General features: G+C 40.9%; 1 protein-coding gene across 1 annotated transcript; it reads left to right on the top strand.

Moving 5' to 3' along the window:
* Positions 1 to 462: 462 nt before the first annotated feature.
* On the top strand, positions 463 to 5,564 carry LOC137585101 (glutaredoxin domain-containing cysteine-rich protein CG31559). Its single transcript, XM_068300753.1, has 2 exons — positions 463 to 1,464; positions 4,869 to 5,564. The coding sequence occupies exons 1-2, from the start codon at positions 568 to 570 to the stop codon at positions 5,340 to 5,342; spliced, it is 1,371 nt and encodes a 456-aa protein (XP_068156854.1). The 5' UTR covers positions 463 to 567; the 3' UTR covers positions 5,343 to 5,564.
* Positions 5,565 to 10,863: the final 5,299 nt, after the last annotated feature.

Genomic DNA, 10,863 nt, shown 5'->3' on the forward strand with positions numbered 1-10,863 from the left:
AAAGATGTTCTACCAATTTTAGTCTATTCCACAGTCACGCGCCGTGCAAGTGACAGCTGCTCTCGATCTCAGTCAATTGGTAATTTTGCGAAAAGGCCAGAAACTTCTTTTGCCACTAATGACAAACAATTTCGGTCTAGGGAAAAAAAGGGGGGCTCAGAAATTACAAAATCTAATAACGCGCTGCTAATGCAATGCGGCAAACGATGGCAGTAGATAGAAAGAAAGCATAAAATGTGAGGGGAAGTTGTTTGCTGAATCTCTGAAGAGAGAAAGACAAAGCTGAATGCGGCTGGTGAAATGGCTTTAAACACTGTGAGCGATCGAAAGAGAGAATGAGCCACTATCAAAGTGGTTTGCTTTTTCAGTGCTGCATGAAAAACTCGAGACAGTCTAACGACAAGAGCTGAAGCATAAAGACATGCGACGACGGGTGCAACGGCCAAAAGAGTTAGAGTCATTGAACGCTTGCATTAGACAAACAAATAAATAAATAAACCAAACAACAAACCAGAAAACGCATATTAACCATAAGCAGTGTATTGTTAGGAGACGACTCCTTTAGTGATGATGGTGGTGCAAAAAGCAGCGGCTCTGCCACCCACAACAGCAGCAGGTCCCAGCAAGGCCAATTGCTACATGGATCAATATCAGAAATATTCAACGCACAGCGAAACAGCGGACAGTGGCAATGGCAGTGACCTGGAGAGTAATGGCGGTCCGGTCAAACCAGCTTCCAGCCTCCTGATGACCGATGACAGTGAAGAGAGTGGTCCCTCGTCCCTCGGTAGCGACTCCGTCAACTGCAGCACCACGGAATATGTGCGTCAGGCAGCATCCAAGCCCAGTGGACAGCTGCGTCAGAGACAGAAATCAATGCGAATGCTAGGAGCCCTCTTGCCGGACTCCCTGCTGCGGGACATAAGAGATCGACGTGGAGCTAACGATTATATTGTACAGTATACAAGTCCCGTTGAGGTCAAGGATAAACCAAAAGTGAGTTTCGCCTTGGACACAGACTCATCGTCCAGTCGCAGCCTATCCCGCGAGTCTCTAAGCGAAGAGAAAATCGAGGAATTACGCGCCGCTGTACAGCGAGCCAATTTTGTGCAAACCGCTGACGATGAGGCACCACAATCTCTGCCAACAACCACCAGTAACGGCACCAGCGGCAACCACAGCAACTACAAATACGCTGATGATCAATACTACAGCTTTCACATTCATGAGCACGAGAACTTCAGCAGTTTCACAAGCCACGGAGATGAAAGAGATACGGATTTGGCGGCAGCTAGTTTAGCGGAACAACAAGATGTCTTTGCCGGCTACCGGGATGTCAGATGCAGCTCCAGTTCCACACAATCAACCATCCGTTCGGCCAAAGGCACAGTGCGTGGTGTCAAGAATCGTGTGCGCAATGGAATAGCCACATTCTTGCAGTTCCAGCAGCAACCCAATGCCAAGGTAACTTAGCTTTTCATAAATTCAATCATCAGTTTTCCCACGATTCAGTCGCAAGTTGTTTGTGTTTTGAAATGATGCAATCAGAGGGCTAGGTTTTGAGCATCATTTATGTTTTGGCAAATTGTTTGGCAATTACAGGGAGAAAGTGCTGCGTATCTAACAAATGCCGCCGCCACCATAGAGAAGTCGATGGCTGCTTTTCAATCAGTATCTTTCACATTTTGTATTTATGTCTCGCACTTGGCGCATTTAATTCGTAATCTAATGAACTGTGTGTGAGGTGTAGAGTGGTGTAGAGTGGCGCAGAGTGGTGCAGAGTGGAGTGTCGTGACAGACCTCTGCTTTCAAGCGTCTTTTTTTTTCTCTCTCTCTCTCTCAGTTTCTTCTTCAATTATAATGGAAACCGTTAAGTGGCTTATTTTGTCGTTGTCGTTTTGTTTGAGCTTAGCTCACGTTTACATTTCGCTTAGATAGCGCCCCAGCTAATTTAGATATCGGCATGGCGACTGACAGATGTATCTATGGACATAAACCTGAGTCGGACTGCCGCCAACTAGTCATTTCTATTCGTTTTATTTTTTGGGGTTTTCTTTCTTCAACATTTCCCAAGAGATTTAAAGTTTAGATGCTGCCTGTAGAGTTGTTGGTCTTGTTGTTGTTGTTGTTGGCTAATCACCAGTTAATGTTGTGCAGTTAGAGACAAAAGTCAAACTAGCTAATTTATAGAAAGAAAGTCGACATCTTGTCAATAACGATAATGCCGAAGTTCCGTGCCGAGTTTCTTTGAGGCGTGTTCTGGGAACTAATTTTTATGCTGATTGAAACATAATTTCACATATGTATGAATAGCCACTAATCATCTGATTTCATATTACTTTGACTGTACGTGTATCTAAATTATCATTTTTTGTAGTGAGAAAGTTTATCATTTCATTTATCTGGTTTATATCAACATTTTTTATTGCAGTTATTGCAGTCAAACATTTCACAACTTGTCTCCTAATCGATGGATTATATCTAAAACGTTTTTCTGCCATTTCCACCTGGTTTTCATCACTTCAGTTTTTTTTATTATCATTGCTTAAAAAATGTTTCAAGATTATTTTATTTTATTTTCTGCTCTGGCAATAGTCCATAAATATTAACATTTTTTTGTTTTCTTCTTCTGTTTGTCTGCTTTTGTTTTTTATGCTTTTTAACTTTTATTAGTTGAGCGCGCTCATTTCACTTCCAAGATTAGAAAATTTCCCTTTATCTAATTTATTACTCAGATTTTAGATCATTTTAATTGTTTTGTTTACTGTTGTTGTTGTTGTTGTTGTGTCTGCTGGTGCTGCTGCTTTCTTGCATTTCACTTTCGGTGCCATGGAGCAAAACCCCAGATGAATTGATGGAATGTTTTGCCCGCCTTCCAAGTAACAGAGAAAGAGGCGAGATCAGCATAAATTAAGCTCTGATGGCTAAAAAAAAATGAATAGAAATGTTTTATGGCCTTATATAGCGGTTCACATGTAAATTAGCCAAGTCCGAGTTGATCTCAAATAGAAAGAAGTCAGTCACTAAAGCTGAGCTGCCTGGTTAATTATGGTACAACACAATAAGTAAAATGTGTAGTAAAAATCGAAAGTGTTAATCTCTGGCATTGTGTTGAGTGATTGGCAGTTAGCCCTTGAATCCGTCGCTTAAAGCCATAATTAGAGCAATCGTCGGGCATTTACAAGATGGATATTTGATGTCTGGCAAATTGGTCTGTTTGCTCAAATCTCGAAACCGACAAACATAATAAACAGAAAAACATAAAAAACCAAAACAACGACAACAAAATAAAACACAACTCACTCTTTGACTTCATTTTGTCACCTTCGAGAAGCAATTTTTGAAGAGCTGCGGCGGCATTGGTATTAGCCTCTATATCGATATATATTTGTTGCTCAACTCATCGATTGGCAATCACTCTGCGCTGCTGGCCATACAAGTGACCTGCTTTCTCTTTTTTTCCCCCATTTAGCTGCGGCAGTTGCGGCTGCATCAAGATTGCTGCTGTTGCCACTGAGACAGCCAGGCAGCCATAAGAGTTTTCGGCTAAAACTGCCAGGGATTTTCCGTCGTTTTCTTACTTCTTTTTTTGGCCATGCAAATGAATGCCTTGAGTTGACATTGAACACAGGGCAGGTTAACTTTAATCAGGTATTAGCTAAGCAGAAAGAAAAAAACTTCACAATTTGTTGCTGTTGATGGTGGTTTTCTCCAATTGTTGAAAAATTCAATTCGGAAAAACAACTTGGAACTGAAAAGTTGACTTTCCATTTGACCGCAGCCTGTTTGTTGTTTGTTGGCTCTTGCTTTTTATTTATTATTTCTTTTTTTGTTAAGATGAAATATTTTTCTCGCTTTTGTCTTTGACAATGTCCCGTTGCAGCTGCAATCCGTTGGGTCTTTCTGCATTACTGTTTCCGTCTCACTCTCTCTCTCGCTCTTTTTCTGAGTTTTCCATTAATTTTCTTTCTTCGTTTTATGGCCAAGCATATTCTCGTCACACCGGTTCGAGGACGCTTAGTTCATTGATAGGTGAGTTGCGGCTCCTCTGGTTCATTAGCCAAAGCAGACGTCACCAAAGTTGGCCAACTAACGGAAATGTTAATTGTCAAATGAAATAAGCGAACTCCCTCCTCGTCCCGCCCCCCTCCTCACTAACCGGTTCAGCCTTACAAAATAAGCCATCATAAATTGTTAGTAGTGAGGGGGAAAAAACATTCCAGATATTCAGATACAGATACAAACAAACAGATGCATCGATTTTAGATAGCCATTGTGTGTGTGTGTGTGAGTGTGAGTGTGTGCATGTTATGTCTGTCGATTGCCTAGCAGTTTTCCTATTATTGCTTAATTGTATTGATTAATAGGATTTTGAGTGACATGTAGCGCTGTTTGGTCAGTTGTCTTGTGCTGGTCTCTGTTGTTACGTGACCACAAGCTAATGAACTCAAGTGAGTGCATATACATACATACATATGTATATGTATATGCAGCATGCAGTTTGCAGTTTGACGGAAGATTACCGTTACAGACAAGTTGCATGCCTCCTTAGCATAGGTCGAGGGATAGAGGCAAAACAGCTTTTCTCGTTTTATTTCGTAAATCACTTTAGCTCCACCCAACAAAAAAAACCATAAAAACGAGACTATGAGACCCCATTTTGGCCATGCTTCTATGTGGGTTCTCTCACCACCTGACCATGACAAACTTGAAAATCTGAGCTCTGTGGCGAATTCCAGCTTGTTTTTTTTTTTTTGTGACCTGCTTTTTCCAGAACACTAATACAACAGACACACAGCAACAAAAAAACTAGAACTACTGCTTATCATTTCCTGCCACTTCTCCCCTGATTCTGGCTTTATTTACAGTGCTACAAAGAGAAAGATCTGGGCAAGGTTGTACTGTACACGACCAGCATGGGCATCATACGGGACACCTATACGAAATGTGCCAATGTCAAGCAGATTCTGCGCACTCTCCTGGTCAAGTTTGAGGAGCGGGATGTATTCATGAGTGTGGAGTATCAGGCCGAGATGCGTCAACGCATGCAATCCACACACATACGTGTGCCCCAGCTTTATGTGGAGGGTCAGCACATTGGCGATGCGGACACAGTGGAGCGACTGAACGAATCCGGTGAGCTGCGTCAGCTGCTTAAGCCGTACAAATCGATTGCCAGCACATATACCTGCCAGACCTGCGGTGGCTATCGATTACTGCCGTGCCCCTCGTGCAATGGATCCAAGAAGTCTGTGCACAGGAATCACTTCACGGCCGAATTTGTGGCCCTCAAATGCATGAATTGTGACGAGGTGGGACTCGTCAAGTGTCACAATTGCTAAACGACTGCCGAGGACGGAATATCTCTATAGTTTTTAAGCATTTAAATATTGCATTTTATAGCCAGCCGCTCAGTAAATTGTTTCTTTTCAGTGAATTTTTTTTAAACAAAAAACTGTAAATTCTCGATAATTGTAAGCCCAGTATAACTCAGTCAGTGAATGAAATATGGGAGCGATCAGATATAATAAATAATGACTAGGAAATAAACAATCGAAAACAAAAACAAACATAAAGCACCTATTAAATGTAAAAAAATGTAAATGTGGATCTGATGGGGGGTTTTATTTGTTAATCAGGAATTGACTAAAAGATATCTACTTTTATCTAATGTTCTTGACTAGATGCGGAGATTACCTTCAAATCGATGCTAAGAAAACATTAGGAAAGTAAAATTGTTGTGTAATGTTTATTACGAATATAATGGAGAGCAAAATGTAATATTAAACCTAATTCGCTGTTTATCTGATTATGTTGCATACTTTCAGGATGTGGCCGAATATGTGAAGCAATATATGTTTTTGCGAAAATTCATATGAACTTGTTCACTTATTGTTGCCCATTCTTGGAAAACTCTACATCTTTCTCATTCCTCTCTCTCTTTTTCTCACTCTTTCACTGTCTTCTTCAGTCTCCTGTATGTGGTCCTTTTTTGTGGGGATTCGCTTTTGGCAATTATGTAAACCGGCTTCACTCTCTGCACACCGACCATGCAATTTTCTCGCGCCATTTAATTTTTGTCGGGCCGGCGTTTGCTGCTTCTACTCCAGCTCCCGCTCCTGCTTTTGATTCTTCTGACTCGGACCCTCGCATGTCTCCCATCTCTGTCTATCTTTTGGTCTACCGTAGCCTTTAGGGCAGTTTGCCCTTCGGGTTTGCCATTGCCATTTGCTTTTGCTGTCTTTGTTAGTTATTGTTATGGTCCTTTTTAATGTTATTTTCCACTTGGCTCACACTTTTGTTAACATGCCGCCCGCACGCACCGAAAAACCAACTGACCAACCAAGCTGACCAACAACAAAAACAAGCCCAACCCTTTGGCATGGCCTCTTCAGCAGCAGACCCTCACACACTCACACCAAAAATTGTTGTGTTTCCGCCTTTTCTTTTGCTGGGTAACCCACCAGGCCCCCAGATCGTTAAATTCACAGGCGGCTACATTGTAATTACCAAACAGAGTCATAGCCAGAGCCACCCGAGCCGTTGAACTACCCGTCGAGCCGTTTGGCCCAAATCCTCAACCAAGGCGGCTTGATTTATGTGCCAACAGCGGCGGCAGCGTCGTCATCGTCGTCGTCGTCGTCATACGCAATTTTTCATAAACAATTTGGCACAATAACACACAATATGCCATGGGGTTGGAGTCGGCTTTTGGAACAATCTCCTTCCCCACTCTCCTCTCACAAAATATATCAGAAAAAAAAAGAAATTGCAATATTAAAATAAATATTGTAAATACCGGTAATGCTGGCAAACGGCGTGGCGTCGCCATATGAGTGGCGTCTGGTGGCCACAGCAGGATGGCTCCAACAACAGGAGCAATACTGGCAGGCAGGCAGCAGGACAACCTGTCGCCATCGTTGTCGCTGTGCATTTAAGTCGAGTTCCGTTGTGCCACATAATAGCAGCTGGCTGCCAGGGAGCAGTTAAAACCAGGACCCCTCGACCAGACTCCAAATAGGGCTTTTCGATCTCCACGAATCGCTTCTGCTACTGCCGCTTTTGTTAACTTTATCCACGGTAATTAGTTTATGCGCACCATTTCATGTGCAATTCGGTCATTAAACATTTTTTGTGCCTCCATTTAGTGGGTGTGTGGTGCGGGGGGGCGGTGGGTTACAAAGTGCGGGGAACTTTGGGTTTGTGCACATTATTATTTAGCCATATTTTTGGGCTGTGGCCCAGAAATAACTAAAAACGGCGGCGCTTAACTCTAATGCTGCATACTTGCAGGCGCAGGTGTTTTAGAGCTCACTATAAATTTGTATATTGTGTTGTTGTTGTTGTTGTTGGTGTTGTCGCTCCCAATTGGCGACAAATAAAATTAGCAACACATTATGTTTTTCGGGCAAAAAACTTTCAAATTGTTCTACCTCACCCCGCTTTCAGTATTCTTTCTTTCTCTTGCTCTGCGTTTGGGCTCATTATAGAGAGATTTCTACAGCGGGTCGAAATCGAGGCGGGCCACAAATCACGGGCAGCTACTCAACGGATTATTAAGTGAAAATTATGGCACTCCAAAGGCTCATAAAGCATTTACAATGCCTGGCAATGGGACAGCGGAACAGAGACGCAGCAAACAGAGCCACAGTAGCGGTTAGTTACATTTTCTCTTCCCTTTTTCATCTTTCGCCTTTTTTTTTTATTGTCATTCTGTTTGCTGTTGCTAAAGTTGCTGCCCCCTAACCCATTTGGCCATAAAACTAACATAGCTCACATTATGCTTTAGAGGGAGAGAAAGTGGATATTTTGTTTTTTTCCCCAAAGCAACGTCAGCGAAAGGGCGCTTTCTTTCTCCTTTGACTGTGTGGGTGTGTGTGCATAAGTTTTAATCTGCCTTCGTTACAATCAGCTGGTTCGCTCTTTTTGCAGTTGCTATACGAAAAAAAATACACACAAAATCGCGAAATCTATTAAACCAAATAATCACTGTGGAATACCCTTTCAAAAAAATAATGCCCACTTAATCGCTATTAGTATAAAAGCTTAATTAGGCTTTAAAATCACTAACGAATCTTAAATTTTTATGTGTACGAAATGTGCATAGTTTAAATAATTTTAAAGTTTCATTAGGACTTAACTGAAACTGATTTGAAAACCTTTTGAAATAGGATACTGTAATTTTCTTAATTCTATAAAAGATTTCGATGCTCTTTATAAAGCTGTTGATTTTATTTTAATCCGAATCACCCTAAAAATGTATTAATAACGTAAATGATTTAACACTTAATTATATCCTTCTAATTTCATATATTTGTGTAAACTACAAACATCTTTCCATAGTAAACTAAGTTCACTTTGCAAGTTGAGCCATGAAAAAAGTGCATAGAGATTCAGATGGTAGTAAATAAAATAAAAAAAAAAAAACAAACTGTGGCTAAAAGATACGTAAAGTAAGGAGCGAATTGATTGAAATTTATGCTCTTTATTTGCTTTAACTTTCGCCGAAATAAACACACACACACACACATAGACACACAGTCATATGGTAAGAATAACAATGTCTTGAGATAGAGATAGAATTGTTGAAGAAGTTCATTCTATAAAGATATATTCACTCTTATCAAAAGTTTGCCGTTCAATTTGGTCTGATAGCATGAAGAAAGAAAGAAATAATTGTCTGAATGGTGGGCTAGGCATTTAAACAACATTCTGATTAAATTATTTTAATGGCAAGTTAGTATACATACATACGGACTATAGATAAATGGGCCGAGATGTATGGCAAATATATGCATCGTCGTCGCTATTTTCACAGAAGCCAATTAATTCAACTGCGAACTATTAAAGCACACACTGGGCGCTCATAAATTGAGGCGCGCGAACGAACAACCTTTGGGGGCAGAAGGAGGAATAGGAACAGGAGCAGGAGCACATCATGAAGCAATTCTCCAGAGTGAGTTGTAAATGAATGAATATTTCATAGAATGCGAATTTCGAGTAGATGCAGATGGAGTAAAGGCGCTTGCTAACCGACTTTGCTTGGTTTGCCATATTAGCTAAGCCGGCAACTGATGGACGATGCCCTAATGCTGTGAGTATGAGTAGAAGGTTTTGGGTCTCGATTTAGGACTTTGGATTGGGTGTGTGTGCTTTTTTTCTCCTTTTTTATTTTGGGCACACCTGCCCGCATGAATCGTCTCCAATGCGCTGTCTGTATATTCCTTCTTCTATGCTGCCGCTACTGTTGCTCTACGACTACTCCGAGTACTCTGACTGACTGGTAAATATTTATTGAACACGATTCGCTCGTTAGGCGGACGCAGAACACACATAGAGAAGAGTCCCCCATGGCTGCTGTTGATGCTTCTCTTTCTGCTGATACTGTTGTTGCTCTTCTGCTTCTCATATACATTCGTTTTTCACTTTGATTCATTGTGTAGCATTTTTCAATTTCTTTGTATGGAACCTACATGCATACACATATAGAGCAAGCTTACATAGTACGTCTACTCCATCAAAGGAAATGGAACCATCGAAATGAATTTGAATACGCTTTCTTCTTTTATTTGAGGGCAAATCTCTTCAAAGTTAATTAAAAAAAACACATGCTATAAGGCAAATAATTTTAAATTATTAAATATGAAGAGGAGATATTAGAAAACATTTTTTCATATGGACAAACACTTGACTTGCATGAATTTAAATTGTCTTCATCTATGCCTTCTTTAATGGAAAACCAATCGGTTACTTAGCACAAAAAGAGTATTGGAAATTCGTTTAGTTGTTTTAAATGTAAAGTTTGTTTTCTTATTATTTTTGTTATCCGATTTTTATCTAGGATGTTAAAAAAGCATGTCCAGGGAGAGCTTAGCTAGGCGATATATGTGTGTGTGTGTGTGTGTGTGTGTGAGTGAAAATTTTCATCTATAAGAGTTGGAAATTGTATTTGTGTGTATTAGTTTTACATAGAGCTTGGCCTGGTCGTCAGCTCAATAGGCCAGGCCAGAAAGAAACAGTTAATAAAATCCCTTGACACGAAGGCGTTTACATAAGCTTTTAGCAAATAATTGAGTGTGCGTGCCTTTGTTGTTGCTGTTGTCGTTGCTGTTGATGTTGTTGGTATTGTTTGCACGTGTGCCGTGCGATTGCCAAAATTGCTCGGATTGGGAACACGCCCCCATATTCCCAGCAGGTTAACCCTCAGAACAGCTTCTACACCCACGTCCACCCACATATTGACTGGTTTTTCGGTTTCTGTTTCATTTTCTATAAACTGGAAATTCAATTGAATTTGCAAAAATTGTTGTTTACATGTCGATTTGCTTGTTTGATTTATGCAAAATGTGTGTGCCTGGACAGCAGAAATTGGGCGTGGTCCAGCCCATAATAAACACACACGCACACACTCATCGTATACTCAACGATGTGTGCCTAGAGATTTGGCCAAACAATCTTGTGCCGAAATTAGAGACACGGCCCCCCAGCTCCAACCTTTCATGTCCTCTTGTATCCTGTCCGGTTCGGTTTAGTCGGTTGCGTATTAAACGAAATTAGCTGCCAATGGGCGAAATCAGATTGCCAAAAAAGGGAGCTTGTATTACTTGGTAAGGGCGGGTTAGATGTGATTGCGTTCGCCTTGAGTGAGTAGATTGTTTGTTGCCTCTCGTTGCTTGGTATATCCCTTTATAGTTCTTGTTTAGTTGGCTGTAGGCTTCAGAACCTTTTCGTACAATCGTTTCAATCTTGTTTGATAAATTTTCTATTTACATATGGCAAACATTTTTTCCCTCCTTTTTTTACTTTAACCATTAGCTGCTGCTTGACATGACTGGCACGTAAACGCATTACGCATACGCCGCA

This window comes from Drosophila tropicalis, unplaced genomic scaffold (assembly GCF_018151085.1).
Source record: "Drosophila tropicalis isolate 14030-0801.00 unplaced genomic scaffold, ASM1815108v1 contig_878, whole genome shotgun sequence".
NCBI lineage: Eukaryota > Metazoa > Arthropoda > Insecta > Diptera > Drosophilidae > Drosophila > Drosophila tropicalis.